Source organism: Euphorbia lathyris, chromosome 3 (genome assembly GCF_963576675.1).
Source record: "Euphorbia lathyris chromosome 3, ddEupLath1.1, whole genome shotgun sequence".
Taxonomy (NCBI): Eukaryota; Viridiplantae; Streptophyta; class Magnoliopsida; order Malpighiales; family Euphorbiaceae; genus Euphorbia; species Euphorbia lathyris.
In genome coordinates, this window is record NC_088912.1 from 32,151,326 (window position 1) to 32,172,793 (window position 21,468).

At 34.6% G+C, this 21,468-nt stretch overlaps 2 protein-coding genes across 2 annotated transcripts; one reads left to right on the plus strand and one right to left on the minus strand.

Annotated features, from left to right (window-relative positions):
• Positions 1-1,280: 1,280 nt before the first annotated feature.
• On the minus strand, positions 1,281-2,140 carry LOC136224688 (probable histone H2A.1). The gene is made up of 2 exons (XM_066013095.1): positions 1,849-2,140; positions 1,281-1,749 (listed from the first exon to the last, which is right to left on the minus strand). Exons 1-2 carry the CDS (start codon positions 2,053-2,055, stop codon positions 1,483-1,485), a joined length of 474 nt encoding a protein of 157 aa, XP_065869167.1. The 5' UTR covers positions 2,056-2,140; the 3' UTR covers positions 1,281-1,482.
• A 16,894-nt stretch (positions 2,141-19,034) lies between these two features.
• On the plus strand, positions 19,035-21,194 carry LOC136222361 (actin-depolymerizing factor 1). The gene is made up of 3 exons (XM_066010037.1): positions 19,035-19,219; positions 20,352-20,617; positions 20,730-21,194. The coding sequence occupies exons 1-3, from the start codon at positions 19,217-19,219 to the stop codon at positions 20,878-20,880; spliced, it is 420 nt and encodes a 139-aa protein (XP_065866109.1). The 5' UTR covers positions 19,035-19,216; the 3' UTR covers positions 20,881-21,194.
• Positions 21,195-21,468: the final 274 nt, after the last annotated feature.

Genomic DNA, 21,468 nt, shown 5'->3' on the forward strand with positions numbered 1-21,468 from the left:
ATTTTGAATATACATAACTATTATGTTTATCTCCAAATAATCTTTGTATATTTATTCTAGCTAAACATCATGTAAGTCCATCTAACTCTGATAATTGGTCTTCTATAGACATCCTAAGTCTCATAGATCATAGACAGATTTTAGCAAGTTTTTATAACAATCCAGACTAGATGAGTATCTCCTATGCAAGAACAGGTCTACACAAATAGTTAGTCAAATCAGCTAATGTAATCAGCTAACAGCTAATTCCCAAACAGGGCCTAAATTTTTCCTTAATCTCCTAGGACTGATTATGTTCAAATGATCAATAGTATCTATTGTATCATCTCGATACAACCATACACTTCTCAGTCTAACTAATCAAGTGGTCGATAATATCTTTTCTCCTACAAGAGAGTAGCAATCCATTCGCTTGGCTTATGGTTTGTAAACATAATCTAGAGTAACACCTAACTAAATCCATACTTGGCACCCAGTCACATTAGACGGATAATCAAAATCCTCTCCGTCTCATCTACACCCCATATTGAACTTGGTCTTAGTATTCCAATATAAATGCTACTGAGCCACACATATGACACGAGACCATGTGGTGCTCTTATAAACGGAATGATTTAGTGGCTACTATTTCATAAGCCCCTAGTCTTAACATCTAATGTCTATGACCAATGAAACACCATCACAACAAAAATATACACTCGTTTTTAGTTCATTATAGTCATGTATGTTTTAGTATAATATCTTATTACACTCGTGGCTTTAATTGTCCAAGTTTTCAACCTGACAAACATGAGCAGATCACTACAATGGATACCTTATTTAAAGTTTCACTTACACTGAAATAAATTAATACATTTTCTTTAATTGAATCATCAAAATTACAATGCCTTAAAACTAGGAGCACAAATGGAGGCTTAGACAACAACATTATAATTTGTCATACAGCAACAATCAAAATGTGTTAATACCTCTATCATGATTCACAACTTACTACAAAAAAAAACTAGGACCATGAAGCATTTTGTAGGAATTGGAAAATCAAATGGCTCAAACCACTTCATACCCAATATCTTTTTCCTTAATCAGGTCCAATGCTTAACCAAAAGAGGTATATTTTCAAACTACAATAAATACCAAATATAGTGACACATCAGAAAACCTAAACTGATTGAATGATTATGCCATTTCCATAGATTAAAAACCCCAGAATAGATCCCCTCCAAATGATACCAAAGCTGAGCAATCAATGGAAACCCCAATTGTTCTAAGCATCAATCATATAAAAACACCAAAACAAATTATGGAGTTCCATTCATTAATTTCAAAATGTTCAATTTTCAAAGAGTGTTACACAGCCTAAATAAACCACTAAACAAGGTCTATATTTTATCTGCATTCTGCATAACTCCTACATCGCAAAATAACCCCACCCTACAATACTTTCAAAAATTACAGTAACAACAATACCTAATCAAACACTATTTAAGCCTTCTTTGGAGACTTAGCTGCCTTAGTAGCCTTTGGCTCCTTGGTGGCCTTTGAAGGAGACTTAGGTTCCGTGGTAGCTTTCTCGTTCTTTTTGGGCAACAGCACAGGGTTAATGTTCGGAAGAACACCTCCATGAGCAATAGTTACATCAGCAAGCAACTTTCTAAGCTCTTCGTCATTTCTCACTGCCAGCAATATATGCCTCGGTATAATCCTGCTCTTCTTGTTGTCTCTTGCCGCATTCCCTGCCAATTCCAGCACCTACAACCATAAAACAGATCATTTCAATTCCAATTTCACCCCCAAATTTGATAACCCTAAGAAATTTCAAAAAAATCAAAAATTGGGGATTTTGCTTACTTCAGCAGCTAGATACTCAAGAACTGCAGCTAAGTAAACAGGAGCCCCAGATCCAACCCGCCGTGCATATCTTCCGTTCTTCAAAAACCTTCCGATTCTACCAACGGGAAACTGAAGACCAGCTCGGATGGATCTGGTAACGGACTTCTTCTTCGGGCCTCCACCTTTCCTACCTCCGGCACCCTTCTTAACATTTGTGCTGTCCATCTCACTGAATATATCCGACGATTTTTAAGATACAAAAAAGAAGAAGCTTTGATTCTTGTAATATAGTTGAGAATGGTGTTTAGCTTTGATTTGGACACGGATTTATAGTCTGGTTGTCTGGATTTAAAAGTTGATGATATGAGTATCGAGACCGTTGGATCTTATTATAATGGACGGTTTCAGTCTGTTTAAGCGCGATCCTGGTCATTTAAATGGACCAATAGAAAGCGAGGGTGGAATTCTGAATTTGCTCAGTGAAATTTTCAGCGCCATTTTAAAAGCTTATGGTGAATTTTTCAAAAGGGTGTGGTGAATTTTCTTTTCATTTTTTTTTAAGAATTTTATTTTCTAGGATGTAGTAAAACGAATTTGATACTACATTTAAGTTATCAAAATTTTAATAATACACATTTTTTAATATATTTAATTAGTGGATTGAAATATTTATTTAGAATAAACTAAAATTAATACAAAATTAGAATAAATGTGAGAATTTAATATGATAGACATTAAAATCTTTGTAAATTAATAATGTTGAGGCCATAAAATTTTATTAATTTATAAAAATATTAATTAATCAATAAATTAATAATTATTAATTTATAGAATATCCTACAAAATTAAATTAAAGATGAAGTTCGGTACTTTTGGAACCAACCATAAGAAATAAAGCAATTATAGCATCAACTACTCCTTACAAAAAAAAATTATTAAAATTTGACAAGGATACACCAGAAGTTTTGGATGCACTGAGAATACTTAAAGATGAAATTCAACTAAATTTAAATTTCAAGAAAAAGCAAAGTACTATAGAGTCATGTTTTGCTAAATTATCCTAAGTATATATCTATATATACTTGACATATGTATTTGAGAAATTATTAATTTATAGAGATAATAAAACAATTTATTTTTAAAGGATTGTTTCAAAAAAATATTATCTTATTAATTTATTAAAATTGATCATTTTTTGAACTGACCCAAGTCACGACCAGCAAAAATTATTATTTTAAATAGATTATTAATTATGAAAGTTATACTGTAGTCTCATATATAAACATCTTTCTCACTGATAACATCACATCCTCTATTGTTGGACCTATATGTGATTCCATTGTAGGGACACGTCGTTGTGTTCGACCGTCACACCTATGATGATAAATTCAGTAATATAATGAGGGAGTATCTCTCTGCTAAGGCTTAATACATCATTTGCCCCCTGAACTTGTCGAAAAAACTTAATTAGCCCCCTGAACTTTCAAAGTGTTCTGATAGCCTCCTGAACTTGCAAACAATGTTCAGTTAGCCCCCTGAACTTACGTAAAATATAATAAATTGATCACTCGGTCGTAAAAAAGTAAGTTAAATGCGTAAGATATATTCCACGAGTCTTATAAAAAGTAAAACGACCAAAATCGGAATACACGATTCTAATATTAGAGAAGACAAGTTGTGTAGTTGAGCAAACAATAACTTCATTTTTAATCTATTTTTTAATTATGCAATAACATTCTAAGATACGTGGAATACATCTTCCGCATTTAACTTACTTTTTTACGACCGAATGATCAATTGATTACATTTTACGCAAGTTCAGGGGGCTAACTGAATATTTTTTACAAGTTCATGGGGCTATCGGAACACTTTAAAAGTTCAGGGGGCCAATCAAGCTTTTTCGACAAGTTCATGGGGCAAATGATGTATTAAGCCCTCTGCTAAATATATCTTTTACTAAACATTTTAACCCCCTTGCGTGTTTTCAATGTTTAGCAAATTTCAGCAGCGCAACCCTTATGAAGAAGTATCCAAAAGCAATTGGTAAATTCAACAAATTTGGAGGAGTAATTTATTTATTCATTCTTTGAAAATTTGTGTCACCTTCAAAAAGGGAGATATTGTTGAAACACAATTTTCAAGAGTTTTTTATTCTGACAAAAATAAATTAATGAGGAAATTAGATCCCAAAAAATATTCAAATTCAATAATTAAATTACGTTTGTTTTATGCTAAAAAGTTTGTTACATGATTTTATACAAACCAAGAAAATTACAAAAGGCCTTAAGAAGACAAATGTCCAAAGGCTTAATTTTGTAACAAAATTGAGAAGCGCAAATGAACCAGAAGGAAATGAGACAGATAAGCAGGCACTGACCTTGTCACGTCACGCTTTTTCCTATTCTGGAAACAAGTACAAGCTACATAAGCCTTGTCCCATCAACATCTCTCTGCACATACCTAATATGTAAAGTTGGCAAACTGCATATCTACTTTATCAGAGGTCATAAGAAGCGCGACTCAAGACAAAAGAGCTCATCCTTGTGCAACGAAAAACTTTTGGACTGCAAATTAGAGAAGTTAGAAGCTGATGTTGATAGGAGTCATTTCCCTCCAAACGGCTAGTTTGAATTTCAAACAGATTTTTCTGTCCAAACCTCTACTATAAATACCAAATGACACGCTCATTGTGCGGTTGATGAAATCATAAGCTCCAAAAATAGATCAATACTTCCAAGCAAAATTAAAGCAATATTTGTAATACACAATCATTTCAATATTTGTGTTCGTCAATTAGTGATATAGATCTTTGTTGTGTTATACATTAGAACTCATTTTCTATTCATAAAAACCATAAGCTATGTTGTTTGCTTCGGTTATAAGCAAATAGTTGATAGATAGATAGTTGAGTGTGAGTGTAAAGGAATGTACTTTATATAAGCTTTGTCTATTATATAAAGGTTTGTGCTTTACCCGTGCAAGAGTTCTTTAATGGATTAAAACTCAAAAGAAGGTATTCTGACGACTAGACGTAGGCTAAAGGTCGACCTCTCATATCATATATAAGCTCTGTTTATTTAAACAGACGCAAATCTTAATCTTAGAGTAGTCAGAAGCTTTGTCCAAATAACTAATTGTTGAGCACATCTTTCTAAATCAGAATCAAGCTCAATATACTATTATAGTCATTCATCTGAAATTGCTTCTGACTCTGAATTCTGCCTTCGTGCTAAGCAAATAGAAAACGCCAAGTGAGTAAACTTAAAAGAGGTTAAAATTAACCAATAGTTCCATTCACCCCCTCTCGAACTAATCTTACCTCACAAGGGACCAACATACTGAGCCACTCCATTTTTGCTTGGGAATGGAATAGTTGGTGTTGAACTTAGTGAATATGACAGGGATTTGTTGTTCCCCATACATTTTCTTTATCTTTATAGGGGAAGAGTCCTCACTAATGGTACTGAGCTTAGTGGAGTGTTTGGAATAGGGGGACTTGGCTTTCTTAGATGTCTTAGATTTGTCTTTGTAAGATTTGTGAGGTTTAGGTTTAGAGACAATAGGTGCAGAATATTGCTTCTCAAAAGCCTTGATTTTCCCGGACTCGGAGACTTTGGAATCAGAAGTCCTTCTGATCTTCTTAGATTCAATGGGTTATGAGACTGTTTCAGAAGGTCTGGGGTCTGGAACCAAAAGGTCTCCCTGCTTGCTTTAATAAGACTGGTAGGAGTGCTACCGGTCTCATTAAAGATCATTGCTTCCCATTAATGGAGCAGTGACTACACATTCACGATATTAAAATCCTGAGTGTGTATGTGTATCAATTCTAGTTCACTGAACCATAATTGCAAATATTTTTTTTTTCTATAAATACAACTCATCCCCCTCCCTCTTCCTATACATTTACACTCCCTTCCATAACCCATTCAACCCTCCCCTTAATACTTATTATCATCAACCTCTACTAATAATTTCCTATCTAATTACCATACCCTTAACACTTAAGATTTTTACAACATTAATCTCTCCCCGTATTTGAAGAGTTGAGGAAAAATGTATATTTTATTATTGTTTTGTGTATATTTAGTTAGTATTAATACCATATTTTTTGTATATCTAGTTAATAATACTATTTTTTTGTTTGTCATGGTGGTGCATAATGGAAGAAATATACATGAAACAAAGTATGCAATTTTTTTTTTTGTTTTAAATGATGTGTATATGTAATTTATACTATGTTATTTGTATAAAGTAAATAATTAGTTATATATTATAATATGTGTATAAAAAATTAGTAAATCATATGTTAAAATATGTCAAAGAAAAAAAAAAGTAAGAATTTGAGATGATAAAATAATATGTAAACTATACGTAACAGTGAAATGATAGAACGATATATGTAAATAAAAAATATATGTAAGTAGTGAAATGATAGAAAAACATATGTAAATAAAAAAAACCAATAAAATTCAATGGCTTCATCCCACCCCAAGCTAGGATGGTTCATGTCATTCAACATGCCAGTATATCGATCTGAAATGACGGTTAAGCCAAGCTGTTAAGTCACATACATCCAGATAGAATACATGAACCAAGCCTAGCTAGGCTGGTTCTCACGTTCAACAATCGTGAATCCATTCAGAAGTATATGAGTATTGCCATCAAAGGAAGTTGCTCCCAACAGTGTGTGTTTGTACTTTTCATATAAGAATGTATCGTCAATCAGTATCACTACGTGTAAATGTTTAAAACCCTCAATACACAACTCGAAACTCCAAAACACTCATTTGAATATTGCATGACTCTGATCGTGCATTTCATCGGACACAATAACAGTCACATATCTAGGATTGTAATGCCTCAATGCGTTCAAGTAGCAAGGCAACCTGTTGTATAAATCTTCCTAATCACCAAATACCTTTTCCAAGGCCTTCTTCTTTCCAAACCATGTCTTATTATATGTGATGTTATACTTGAACAAGGTTTTGATGTTTGCTTATATGACATCAATTCTCAATCTCGGATCTTTAGCAACCATATCGATAATGTAGTCCACAGTCAACTTACTGTCTAGCTTCATATGGTATTGTGTCAAATAAGAACTAATCTAAGTATGAGGACCATGATAAAATGTTATGATCCAATATCCAACATTTTCCTTGAGCATCGCCCTTAGCCACTAAGGGGAATTTTGTTCTAATTGCCAACATTTTAAGACTACTTTGTGTGGCTTTGACTCAACCATTGAGTAAGACACCTTCTTCCTCATTGAATATTTTTTCACTGCTGAGAGCACATCCTATTTACCAACAAAAAGCAGTCCTTTTTACAACTCTGAAACTCCATTATATTCCCCCATCTTCTGATTCAGTTGGAGTGTCGTATACACAATCTAGTTCTATCATCGAATATTCAGAGACTAGAAATAAAAAAGATGATAAAATGGAAACATTAGGCATACCGTAGAATTCAAAAGCATTTGGCGGACCTATATTTAAATCCATCATTCCCACGGTGAAAGCACCCATACTAGTTGACTCGTACACATTACCTTCGACCCTTTCATCTTGAAAGCCAACATTCACATCAACTTCGACCTCTTCCTATTTGGGTTCTTCATGGTCGCCATATTTTTCATAATGAAAATCATCCTCCTTATACAAATCTGGCATCTTTGTCATTATATATGCTTTTTTGGCCAGCGTATTCACTTACCGGATCAAGTTCGGGGTTGTCTTCATTTTGGCTAGCAATTCTCATTGTGTATTGACTACCTCCGACTTCAGATGACAATCTAGATTGGTGGATAGATTGACTACTGCCACCTTGTTGGGGTTTAGTGTCCTATAGACAATTGTTCTAGGATATAAACTTAATGTAAATGAAGTGTTCTTCACATCATTTGTTTTAAATAGATATGGTTTCATAAACTATATAAAGGCAACCTAAGTTTTTTTAAAGTGATTATAAAGTGTTCATACAAGTATGAAGTGAGACGAAACTTTATAATAAACTAATAAACTTAAAACCACCCCAAGTTAAGTAATATGTTTAGAAATAGGATTGACATATCACTGTTGAGACTTGCATGTAACAATGTCTTCTGTCGAGACAGAGAGCTGATCTCACAAGCTTCAGATATGCAGATATCTGGACAGTTACATGGATCCAATGAAAGGGAGTTCATTAGGATTGGGGACCCGAATTGAGATAACAGGATGGGTAGATTTATCCTTGTCACATGTTCATCTCATTGGTATTAATAGGTATAAGTAATCCTCATACTCAAAGGAATGTTAATTAGTGATTCTGGATTATGGAATGTAATTCGACTCATTCACATCCAGATCATGAATGTTTGGAATCCATATTATGCAAGGAGACATTGCTTTTGCTAATTCGAATTGAAGGGTGTGATGCTTTGATCCTGTTGTAACATGATCCATAACAGAGATGACTCTAGGGTGTGAACGGCAGACGTTGGGTATCATAGGAAGTGATTGCAGGATAGTTATACATTGGATTGAGCATTTGTCACTCCCGATAAATGGGAGATACGTCCAAGGATCGCTTGTGGAAGACTTGACTCCAAATCCTTGCAAGGTGATAGCTTAAGATTTGAAATGCAGATTTCACTTAACCTATCTAATTGGAGTTAACTCGGCCTGTACAAGTAAAACGAACGTCTCGCTACATGTGACTTGACATTGCCCATAGTCATAAGATTCAGTTCAAGGATGTAGTTGATAAAGGATCGAATTATACTGTAACTTATACGGAAAGATCAACGACAGAATCAACCTGTCTTCTTATAGCTCTGGGGGAATGTTTCGGATTTGCTAATCACATTTCGCGTACTCATTCCGTTATGCAAAGATTAAATATAATTCTGAGAAAATTAATTTAATAGTTGCATACGGCTAGAAGCAATAAGAACCTAATGGGTCACACATAAGACTTGGAGCCCAAAAGAGAAACAGATGTTAATTGATTGATGGAAGCCCAACTGAATCCACTAAGGCCCGTACTTAAGGGGGGCGTTTTTTATGTATGTAAAATACATAAAGAAATTAATTTGATTTTAAGCAATCCTAATTAGATTATGATTGTGAATTAAATTAATTAAAGGATAAATAAGTTAGAGAGGTTTAATGAGATTAAATTGCTCCTATTATTATTATCTTTATATTTAGATATAATTATAGATAATAAATAAGAATTATATTCCGAATTAAATTCTTATTCAGTAACCTAATTCTATCTAACTAGGGTTTAGATACAAGAGAGTATATATAACCCCTTATATGTAAATTTCGGCTAAGACAATGTCTACCAAAGAGAGAGAATTTCGACCCCCCTATTGAGGACGAGATCATTCACCGCTTCCTTCCGATTCGATTGATTTTCATCTCTTTCTCTATTCATCGATCTTGTGTTGATTAATTAGAGGCAATCTATTCTTGATGCTTTCATACGGTTGAATTCTAACTTGGTTTTGAATTGTGTTTTTGTCTTGTGCTCGGGAACTCAAAGTAAGAGTTGTGGGCACTTCGATTGCAACGGTAGATAGAACATCAAAAGGTATTTCCTTCTATCCCTCTTTATATGAAATAACAATTAACGGATCTTGGGTTAATGGAAAAAGGTTAAATTTTTTATATTTCCGCTGCCAAACGTTTGCCTATTTTCCATCACACCTCCACCTTCATTGTGAACTAGCACAAGTTCATTAGTGGGAAATGAAGTAATGCCATATTGGTATTGAACATTATCATGGAAATTTTGAGTTTGTGTATCGTTTGACTGACTATAATTTGACATTGGAAAATACCCTTAGAACATATCAGTAGGTTGGCAATCTAGCGATAAATAAATTTGACGGTTGCTGAGCTTGTTCTAGTTGTTGATGGCCCTTCAATGTTCCATGTACTTCCATAACCAATATGGGTATTGACAAACTCATTGTATACATGAAAACATATTTAATGTTGTCGCGTTGTCTGTTGCTTTTTCAATCTGAAGAAATAACTCTGCCATGCGATATGTTCGTACGTTGCTTAAGTTATTGTAAATGAATTCAAAATCATCGTCATTAGGTATAATCATATGGGAGAATGACAATGATGATTCCCTATAGATAGAAAATCTGTACGCAATTCGTGTTAACTTCTTACTACTGTCTAATTCAATATATCTTTCAATATTAGACAAAAGTTCGGTAAATGATGGTTTATTTCTGAACTTTAGTCGCTTACTCTTTGCGGATGTGGTCATCATATTCAAAACTTGAAACACTACAATTCATGTTTCTGCCCCAACTTACGATATAATTGAAGGAAAATAGGCAAACACAGGCACAACGGAAATATTAATTTTTTACCTATTTCCCTTAACCCAAGATCCATTAAACGTTATTTCATATAAAGAGGGATAGAACGAAATACCTTTATTGACGATCTATCTACAGTTGCAAACGAAGTGCCCACAACTCTTAATCTCGGGTTCCACAAACACAAACAAAACAAACAATCAAACGATTAGAATCTCAACCAAAGAATAACAATTAATAAAGATTGCCTCTAATAAATCAACACAAGATCAATGAAAGAGAAATAAAGATAGAAATTAATCGAATGGAGACATGATGAACTTTTCTTCCTCTTTTCGTATGTTGGCCGAAACCTACACTAAACTATTAGTGTTGGCCGAAATTCCTACTCCTAGGAATGGCCAGGGTTAGCCAAAATTCAATATATGGGGGGTATTTATAGCCTCTTGTATCTAAACCCTAGTTAGATAGAATTAGGTTACTTAAGTAGAGTTTTATTCTAAATAATACTCTATTAATATTATCTATAATTATATCTAAATATAAAAGATAATATTTATTTATTTGATAGGATAATAATTAGAGATAGATAATCACATTAAATCTCCTAACTTATTTATCCTATAATTAATTTAACCACAACTATATTCTAATTATAATTGTCTAAATAAATAAATTAATATATATATAATGCATATATAAATTTCGGCCCCTATATATATATAATTAAAACAATTTTAATCTTCCATTCATTATTTACTATTATGTCCTCTTTTGGTTCAAAGTCTTATGTGTGACCCATTAGGTTTTTATTGCTACTAGCCGTATACAACAATTGAATTAATTTCCATAAAATTATATTCGATCTTTGTATATCGGAATGAGTGCGCGGGCTATGAATGGCAGAACCGTAAACACTCCCCCCATAACTATAAGAAGACAGGTTGATTCCGTCGTTACCTTTCCGCATTAGGTCTAGTATAATTCGATCCTTCATCAACTACATCCTCGAACGAATATGAGCCTTTAACTCGTCAGCTGTTGGAGAGCGGATTGAAGGTGAAGGAATACGAACTTCTGAGGAGGAACACACTCAGCAACCAAACACTGATCCCTCTCACTCACCAGCTCCTATTTCTACTGCCTCTCCTAAACATAAACACCATCATCGCTCCAACAAAGAAAAGAGGTATAAGAAAACAAGTAAGAAACCCAAGGTTTTTCTTATTGATGAAGATGAGCTTGCTGACGTACCTACTATCAATCCTGATAAGATTGAAATCTCTTTTCCCATCTTCTCACCTAAACCTCTGCCTACTGACCCATCAGCTCAGCAAAAGCAAGCCTCTGTTTCTGGACATCAGAAACATGCCTTATCCGAACCCAACTTGGGCCCCCAATAATCCAACATTGCTGCTACAACCATCTCCTCTACTGAGCCAGTTTTTGGTGCAACTACTGCTCAAATCAACTCCTCAACTGAGCAAGTGACTAACATAACTGCTGCTCCCTCTTCCTCCAATCTTGAGCAGACAATTCCTGAGTCCTCTACTGCTGCTCTTCATACTTCCAATACCAACCAAGCTCGCACTGACTCCCAACCTCCTGTCCAAAATCCTTCAACTCAGAATCTATCATCTGAAATGGACAAGGAACCGGCCATTGAGACTTCTCTTAGGAAAGACAATGCTATCCCAGAGCCACTCATCTTTCTCAACGCCACTAAGTCTGGGCAAACGATTCTTCACTCTACTTTTTCCTTAGTCAATAACATGGCCAAGTCTCAAGCCACCAACTCTGCCACACCTTCTGCTGAGCCCATTCAATTTAGCGAAGTCATGCATATACTGAACGAACTCAAAAGTCTCGAAGAATTGATGCATACACTGACTGTTTTGGTCTCTCAGCAAAACTACAAGGTGTTTACTGATAGAATGGCAGAACTGCAACTGCTGATGGTCCATCATATGGATACACTTGAAGGCAAAATTTCAGCCATTTCAAATGCTGCCACATCTGCTAAGGTAACTCAACACTTCCAGCAGATGACCACTGAGCTTGCTAAAGCTCAGCATTCTATCACATCTTCATCTGAATGCACTATAGAGCAGGTTGCTGAGGCCATCAGACTTCTCACCATAAATTCTGCAGTGATGGAGACTGGACAAAAGAAGACCTCTACCATCTTTAACTTTTCCAAATACACATTTGGGCATGTCAAACATTACACCCAGCAGCGCCATAATTATGACAGCACCATGCTAAGACTGCATCGACAATCTTATACTAAGCTCACTGACATGCTATCTTGACACGCAAAAGCACTCTAATTCCTTCTCAGCAACATGAGTGCATCCGACAACATACCAGAAGCTAATATGGAGTCTGGACTGTTGGTCTTCAACGGTCTCAAGGATAGCATGAGTGCATTACAAACGTACTCTTCCAGACTTACTCGTGTTATTGCCGTTGGTCAGTTTCTCCATTTCTCTTCAGCACCCAGTTTTGATGCTGGAAAAAAGGGGGAGAAAGAAAAGGAAAATGCTAAGGTTGGGCAAGGAACCCAACAACTAACCCATTCCTCTTTCGCTGGCCAAAGACCACAACAAACTCATCAACAAGGAACCTCACAGCAACGAAAATCCAAACAAGTCCAATATAACACAAAATAGATCGATTCCCTTAGATAGCTTTTCTAGCATCTTAGCTAAACCTGTTTGTGTTATGTACTTTTCTGTTGTGTTACTTGCGTGCTATGCTATAAGAACGTACCTTTCATATATCACATGTTGACTATATACTGTGTTCATATCTTAATTGTTTAAGTCTTTTAACTGCTATATCGAACTTGTTTTGACTTACTTACAATGTCTATCACTTAAAACATACTGAACAAATGACTCAACTTAAGAACATAAATCTTATTCAAAATTTAAGCCACCGAGTATCTCTTACTCAGCAACCTTGATAACTCAATATCACTTTCAACTCTAATATCTGAGCACTCATGTTTAATTAAACTTTTTCCAACAAGTATCAAAACTGAGTGAAATTAACATGTTCTTAATCTTGACCTGCTTTTGACATTGGACTCAGCCTTATTTAAATTAAACCTTAAAATGTTTAAAGCAAAACTAAGTCATTAGCCAACCCTTATGGGGGAGAACTCAGAAACAAAAGTAAGGTCAAATAAATCATGGGGGAGCTTCACACTGAGTTTCTTATTTAATATTTTTGTCAACATCAAAATGAGGGAGTTTGTTGAAACATAATTTCCACAATGATTTTGATTTGATAAAATTATTAAATCCCATTAATAAAATATTCCAACATATTAAATTTAAATGCTTTGATTTATTTGTTACTAATGTGTTTGTTCAATGTTGAGTATTTAATGTTGAAACACCTTTCCACATGATTTTGATTTGACAAAATTATTTAAGTTAATCCCATGATTAAACAATTAAATTTAAGTGCTTTGATTTAATTGTACTAATGTGTTTGTTTAATGTTGAGTAAGTTAACTAACAAGAACAATAACCGAGAGTCTATAAAAGAAAGACAGAACAAAGTCAGCATAAGCAAATCACACAGCAGAAGCTGAGTGGAACACAACTCAGCGTTACAACAGAAATGTCTTCTTCAGGAAAGCTTGAAGGCGAAGCTGCGAAATCAAGCTGAGCAATACTCAAAACTCCACTAAGTCAAGCTGAGTGATAATCAAGCCAGTGTCCAAATTATCCGTCAACTTGTGAGACAAGGTCTGACACATTTCAGAAGCCTCGAAAATCCGTTTCAAGGACCTTTTCGAGACGTATGGACCATCTGACGTTTGGCAAGAAGACAAATCTGGCGCTAGAAGACGAACCTGGTGCAAGAAGACGAAACTGGCAAACCTGGCCTCTGCTAAAAACAGACGACAAGATTGGCCTGCAATTCTGGAAGCTGACTAATCAATGACGAAAGAAGACCGTTTACTCTTAATGCATACGTCTGAATTCAAATCATTGAAGCTTCAGAATTCACTATAAATGGACAAGTTCATCACTTGGATCATTGCCGAAAAAATACAAGAGCGAAACAGACAAGCAAAATCTTCAGTAAGTCAAAAATCCAAAAGAGAAGCTGTCTGAATAGAAAAAGCAAGTTCTTACACCGAATTCCAATCATTGTGTAAAAGTCTAGAGTGAATTGTATTCATCTAAAGTGTTCTTCGTTTTATGAGAACAACCTTGTATCAATTGTAAAGGTTAGAAGAGTGAAGCTGAGTACTCGGTTATAGTACTCAGTGGTAGAGAAAACATGAATACTCGGTTATAGTGTTCAGTGGTAGATAGGATTGAGTAGACGAATAGAGGACGGTACTCTTGCATACTCAGTTGCTATTGTAAAAGGTTTGTGCTCTACCTTTAAAGAGCTCAGTAGAGGATTGAAAAAGCTCGGAAGGATTCCGGGGACTGGATGTAGGCGGTGAGGCCGAATCAGGATAAGTCTGCTGAGTAATCTCTAACCCTCTCTCTTGATATATATATATATATATATATATATATATATATATATATATATGTATATATATATATATATATATGTAGGTGTTGTTTGCCTAAATTGCTCAGTAAATAATTTGTATAAGCCGACGCTGAGTAATCAGAGTGCTGAGTTGGAAGCTAACTTAAAGTGTTACTTCCCAACTCACTATTGAAACAGCTCTAGTCAGTATCTGATTAAAGCTGTCTCACACCTCACTCAGCCTTGCTGACCTGAAGCTGAGTTAAATTGTCAAACATTTAATTAAGTCAACAATATTAAGTGAAAAAGTTACATTAGTTCCTAACCCCCCCTTGGAACTAATCCTACTACGTTACACGGGACCAACATTTAATTCACAAGTATTAAGAGACATTGAGACGAAGGCCCAAAGCCCATGAGAAAGTGTCAAAGCCCAAGTCAACAGATCTAAGCTTATGGATCAACTCAGCTCAGCAAGAACAAGGATCCAGAAGCCTTACTGGCTGCTTCACGATGAAGTTGCGGAGTCGAATGGATGGAAAACAAGGCATGAGTTGACCTTAACAACTTAGAGACAAAGCTAATCCATTTTGGGAAAAGGTCAGACACCACAGAAAGCTGTCGAGAATACTTTACAATCAATGGAGAGACAACCTGCTGCTTACTGACCAGAAGTACCTGATCCCTGAATAACACAGGAGATGCGACATTCTTATTGAGTGAAGACACTAAACACGGAGGAGTGAAAGCGATAGTGAAGCTGTTTCCCTCCAACGGTTATTTCGAAATTCGAAATCACCGGAAGTTCAAATGTCACTATAAATAGGCCTCTCATTTGCTTCATTCGATGCAGATCTTTATTAAGTCGAAACGCTGAACAAATTGCTATCTGAAGTTCTGTGCCAAAGCAAAGCAAAGAAATCTTACACTCACTCTTATTTTGTGTAAAAGACTAGATTGTAAATCATCTAAAGTGTTCTGTTCATTTAGAACAATATCTTTATCAACTCTAAAGATTGTAAGGAGATACTGAGTTGCTCAGTTATAACACTTAGTGATAGAATAATATTGGGTATAGGATATAGAGGAAGGTACTCTGTATACTCACTGACTATTATAAGAGGTTTGTGCTCTACCTGAAAGAGCTTAGTAGTGGATTAAAGCTCGGAAGAATTCCGGGGACTAGACGTAGGCAGGAGGCCGAACCAGGATAAATCTACTGAGTAATGTTTTCTAACTCTTAACTCTTTATATGCTTGCTTTGTACTGTGCCTAGTAAAACGTTAAAACTGATATATATATTGAGTTGTGTGTTTTTTAGTACTGAGTTCAGGAATAGGCTCTAGCGCTATTTTCTAACTCAACGTTAGAATCGGCCTTAGTCTTAGATTAACTAAAGCTGCCTCTGACCTTACTCAGCATCACTGTGCTGAACAACTAAGTGAAAAATCTTAAGCATAAAAAGAAAGTCAGCCTTAAAAAAGAACTTTTTTAAATAGTTTCTTTAACCCTCCATTGGAAATAATTCTCACATTACACTAGACCAACAAATATTTCATATAAACTAACATTTATACTATTATTAGTATCACATATACTAGCATTTTTACATACCAATTTAACATATTTTAACATTATTACTTTTAATAAATAACAAATATACTAGCACTATTTACTTTTAATAAATAACAAATAACTTACATATACACACAATGGCGGATCCAGGATTTGAGGAGGGGGGCAAAACTCTATGTAGATTTTTTTTTAGAAAAAATAGCATTAATTGAAAAAAATACACTTTAGTACATAATTGCTATTCGATACAAAATGTCTTAAAATAATAAAAAAAAACTTCTAATGCTAAGTAGATCGACGATTACGAGATGACAATTGACATATACAATTTGTCATAGCTTGAAAACGATCTGCTGCCTCTACCTATACTGCTTTTTTTTAGAGTTAAGGTGCAAAAATACTCTTAACGTTTTAGGTCAGGAGCAATTTTACCCCTAACATCTAAAATGGTGCAATTTTACTCCTAATATTTGTAGCCAATAGCAATTTTACCGCTAATGTTGATAAATTGGATCAATTTCAGACACTATTATAAAATACAATCATTTTTTTCTTTATTTTACATCAATAGCATATCAATTTGTTCTAAAAAATGATATAATATTTTTTGTAATTTAATAATAAAATTGGATATTAATATTTATAAATTCGGTGAATTTTTTGATTTTTTTTCTAATTCGTACAAAAGACAGTATATTTTTAATATTTTTTTCTTATTTTTTTCACATCCCAATATATGTTTGTGATTTGTTACAGATAAAATAACGCATGCGTGAAGTGTAGATGACTAGATTCATGACCGAGAAGACTGTTTGATGAATTATTTCTCAAGTTGACCCAATTTATCAACGTTAGGGGTAAAATTGCTATTGGCTTCCAACATTAGGGGTAAAATTGCACAATTTTAGACGTTAGGGATAAAATTGCTTCTGACCCAAAACGTATATTTTTGCACCTTAACCCTTCTTTTTATATCAAAAACCCATAAGGCAAAACGACGTCATTTTGAGGGAAACCAAAACGACGCCGTTTTGGACTATTTTTATTATTATTATTTGGGATGAAGGGGGGCAAATGCCCACCTTGACCCCTACATCCGCCCCGCCCCTGTATACACATAATTTGAAAAAATATATATATATAATTACATGTCTTGTTTCTTCTAGATTTCTTTCATTATACACCACCATGATAAGAAAACAAAAAATAGCATTATTAAATAAATATATATATAAAAAAATGATATTAATACTGACTACACAAAACAATAATGCAATATTTTTTTCTCCATTCTTCAAATAAGGGGAGGCTAATTGGATAAAAAAAGATTATGGGTAGGGTAATTGGATAGACGAATTATTAATATGGGGAGGAGAGTAATTTATCAAATGTGTATGAGAAGGGGAAGAGAATGAATGATGAATGAATTATATTTTATAGGGAAATGAAATTAAAAAAAGTAAAAGATAAAAATTTTATCATTGATAATGGTTCTGTCATTTGACCGAACCATTACTACACGTTCACAAGATTTTAATCCTGTGAATGTGTAGTCACTACTTCTTTGATGGGGAACATTGATCTTTAATGAGACCAGTAGCATTCTTACCAGTCTCATTAAGGCAACCAGCGAGATCGGCAAGAGTGTTATCGGTCTCGAAATAAAGGAATCTCTCTCAGCCAATAGGCTAAGACAGATCTGAAGCTACCGGTTAAAAAAAAAAACAATCTAAATTAGTTAAATAAAAACTGATAGGTTTTCTACCGATTTCTTTGCAAAATAAAATCGGTAGCTAAGGTACCAATTTTTCCATGGATTAGTAGGAGCCCCACAGTGGATAATATACTAAACCAAGACCTTTATGAAGATTAAATCCTTATAAGCCCCAAATGGAGAAAAATCCAAACAATTGAACCAACTAGATGCAACCAAAGCATCGAAACAATGGTAAGTTATATATTAGGCATGATTAGATTAATTATTTACAATTATCCCATAGTCTAAGGAGAATTTCTTATAATGTCAAGTATATAAAACAAAAAAGTGATTTCAGCATCAAATGGAAAACTTTTTTTTTAATTATTTTTTTAAATCCAAACAAATAACCATATATTTTATAAAGGATGTTGTTATAGCCAATCTTGAATTTCCACCCCTAGTCCCGTGAAAAGACAAAAAATGCCCTTTTAAAGGTTTTGGGTGGGAGAAGGCTTTTTTTACCTTCCCGACACGTGGACGTGTGGCTATCACTGTAAAATAAAAAGTCTGAAAATATAAAAAAGAATTATAAAACTGTAAAATAAAAATCAAAATTGATTTTATACGTAATTTTCTCTCGAAACAATAGGGTCACTAGCCATAATCGAATGTCCTTTCAATGTGGGTTAAGTTGGGCCTGTGCAAGAATCATGAAGTGCCAAGTCTGGCCCGATTCGGCCCACACGGTCTAGTCAGATTTTATGGGCCTTGGAGGCCTTAACATTTGAAGGCCCATGAACCATCGCCACGGCCCACGTACGCCATCCACTCCTAAATGAGCTATGACAGAGTGGGTTTATCGCCGTGTCTCGATTGTGTTGTGCCAAGTTGGTTTGAAAAATCTCAGTCGGAGACCGACCGAGAAAGCAATGTAACTTAGAGGAGAAAATTGACATTTCATATCTACAACGTGTCTCATTTTTATTGGACAAGCATACTTTGTCTCTGTTGTCACGCATGATCATAATCATGATATTTGGAAGAGTGGAGCCACCAAAAAATTCTGAAATTCTGAAATTTAATTGAAATTTAATTTGTTTATTTTCTCGAAAAAAAAAAAGACACAGTCTCTTCTCCATTATCCGTGTCTCGGTGAGAAGAAAAAGGCTTAAATACCTTTCTCCATCTATACAGATATATATATCTCTTCTATATATTCCCATCTGCCCTTGTCTTAGCTGTTCTATCTCATAAGCTTTTCGATCCTTTCAACCATGGTCAGTCTACTTTTCACTTTTCACTTTTCATTATACTGTTCTGTTTTTCCGCTGTTGATTTCGGGGTTTTTGATCTATGATTTGCTGTTGATGGTAGATTAATCTTTTTCTGTACTGTTTTCCTTTGATTTAGATCCGATTTGGCCTTGATTTCAGCTGTAGATCCTTCAATTTGATGTGGATTAGGATATTTGATCTTTGGTCCGTAGTTTTCGGCTTGGCTGCTTGTGGATCTTATTCGTTATTTGAATGTTGATTGACTTCGTTTTGATTATTCTATTAATAGAATATAGAAATTAAAAAGAAAAATCTAGATTATTTGACCGGTTTTTGCTCAAGGAATTCAGTTGATATTTCGAATGGTGTGTATTAATTGACCTGTTTGGAGAAGAGAGGGCAGTAAGGATTATTTTCTGTCCACGGTACATTGACCATGGTAATTAGACTGCTGATCAGGACGATGGATCTGCAATCTTTTGGAAAGTACTTTTTTCTAGTGTTTGATAGATCCGGTTATGATCTATGAGTTATGATTCTATATTTGTGGTTGATATAATTTTGCTTTTCGGAATTCTAGAGTGGTAGCTGTAACCTTGAGCTGGGCAATGTCTTGATTCAATCTTGTTCAGTTTTGAGAGTTTCTGTTCATCACAAATATGGGAAGAGCTGCGCAGGAAGTTGGTTTTGAATTTGGTTGTTATAGTTATTACTTGACAGATCTTAGGTTGAAGAATAACTGTGTTTCAAAGTCTTAGCTTGCGCTTCATATGATAGCATGTTATGGTTAGTTTAGTTTTGCATGTAGGATCGTTAGATGTCGAAATTTGTAGTTCATTTTAAAATCCCTGATGCATTTTATATCTTTACATACCAAAATCAATTGACTGCTACTTTCTTATATGATGGATGGTTGTGATTACGGTTTTTGCAAAATGTGAATACGTGATTTATAATATCCAAATGCTATCTGAGTGATGCAGCATTGTTTGATTTTGAATCATTTCCTCAAGAATTATACTTGTCTAAATAGATCGGTTTGAGGTAAGAACAGTATACTGATATCTAGTAAGCTGCAACTAAATTATTGAGATCATTCACATACTAAATGTTTTCTGTTGCTTTCTCTGTTCAGGCTAATGCGGCATCTGGAATGGCTGTGCATGATGACTGCAAGCTCAAGTTTTTGGAGCTGAAGGCTAAACGAACTTACCGTTTCATAGTTTATAAGATTGAGGAGAAGCAAAAGCAAGTTGTTGTGGAAAAGCTTGGTGAACCAGCCCAAAGCTATGAAGATTTCTCTGCAAGCCTCCCTGCTGATGAATGCCGATATGCTGTTTATGATTTCGACTTTGTGACTCCTGAGAATTGCCAAAAGAGCAGAATTTTCTTCATTGCATGGTAATGACTAATTAGTAAATTGAGTTTTGTTACAACGTATCAGAATATAGTTTATTTGTGTCTCTGGCATTCATTTTAACCGCCAATACTTTATCATTTACTAAATGCAAAGGTGTCCCGACACATCAAGGGTGAGAAGCAAGATGATCTATGCAAGTTCTAAGGACAGGTTCAAGAGAGAACTAGATGGTATCCAAGTAGAGTTGCAGGCAACAGATCCAACTGAAATGGGTCTTGATGTCATTAGGAGCCGTGCGAACTAAATAGGAGGAGTTTCATGGTTTCGCAGAGGAGAGTTTCTTATGCACACTCTGCTTAGGAGCGAAATGTTTATATAGTTGAAGGGGTGAACCTGACTGGATTATGATATTGGTTTGTTGTTGAGTTTTTACCTTATAGTTTCCTTCTGGAGGAACAGTCTGATGATTTGATTACATTTTAATGATCGGTTATGTACTGAAGAATTTATGAAATGTGTGCTTCTTTATAGTATGTTATATGGTATATCATCAATTATGTGATGGTAAAGAGCAAAGTGGACCTTGTATTTACAGCAATCAAAGTGGATGTTTTACTCTGGCGATGAGTGATCGGTAGATGTGGTTGGTTTCTTTATAGTTTTACTGAATGGTCATCAACATGATTAATGTCTTCTTATTGTTACTTGATAGTGTAAAAAAAGGTTTGGGTAAGTTGAAATGTGTAGTTCTCTTATTGTTACATGATAGTGTAAAAAAGGATTTGGGTAACTGATGTATCATTTTAACCAAGTACATATTTTTACAATAGAGATGATAAAATAGCATATAATTTTTGAACATATTAAATGAATTCAATATGATATCAGCAGA

What these genes read in the sequence shown, in the direction of transcription:
- LOC136224688 (XM_066013095.1), bottom strand. Translation starts at nt 2,055, where the DNA reads ATGGACAGCACAAATGTTAAGAAGGGTGCCGGAGGTAGGAAAGGTGGA. An exon ending in TTGAGTATCTAGCTGCTGAA is followed by an intron (nt 1,750 to 1,848) that starts GTAAGCAAAATC and finishes TTATGGTTGTAG; the next exon opens with GTGCTGGAATTGGCAGGGAA.
- LOC136222361 (XM_066010037.1), top strand. An exon ending in AGAATTTTCTTCATTGCATG is followed by an intron (nt 20,618 to 20,729) that starts GTAATGACTAAT and finishes CTAAATGCAAAG; the next exon opens with GTGTCCCGACACATCAAGGG.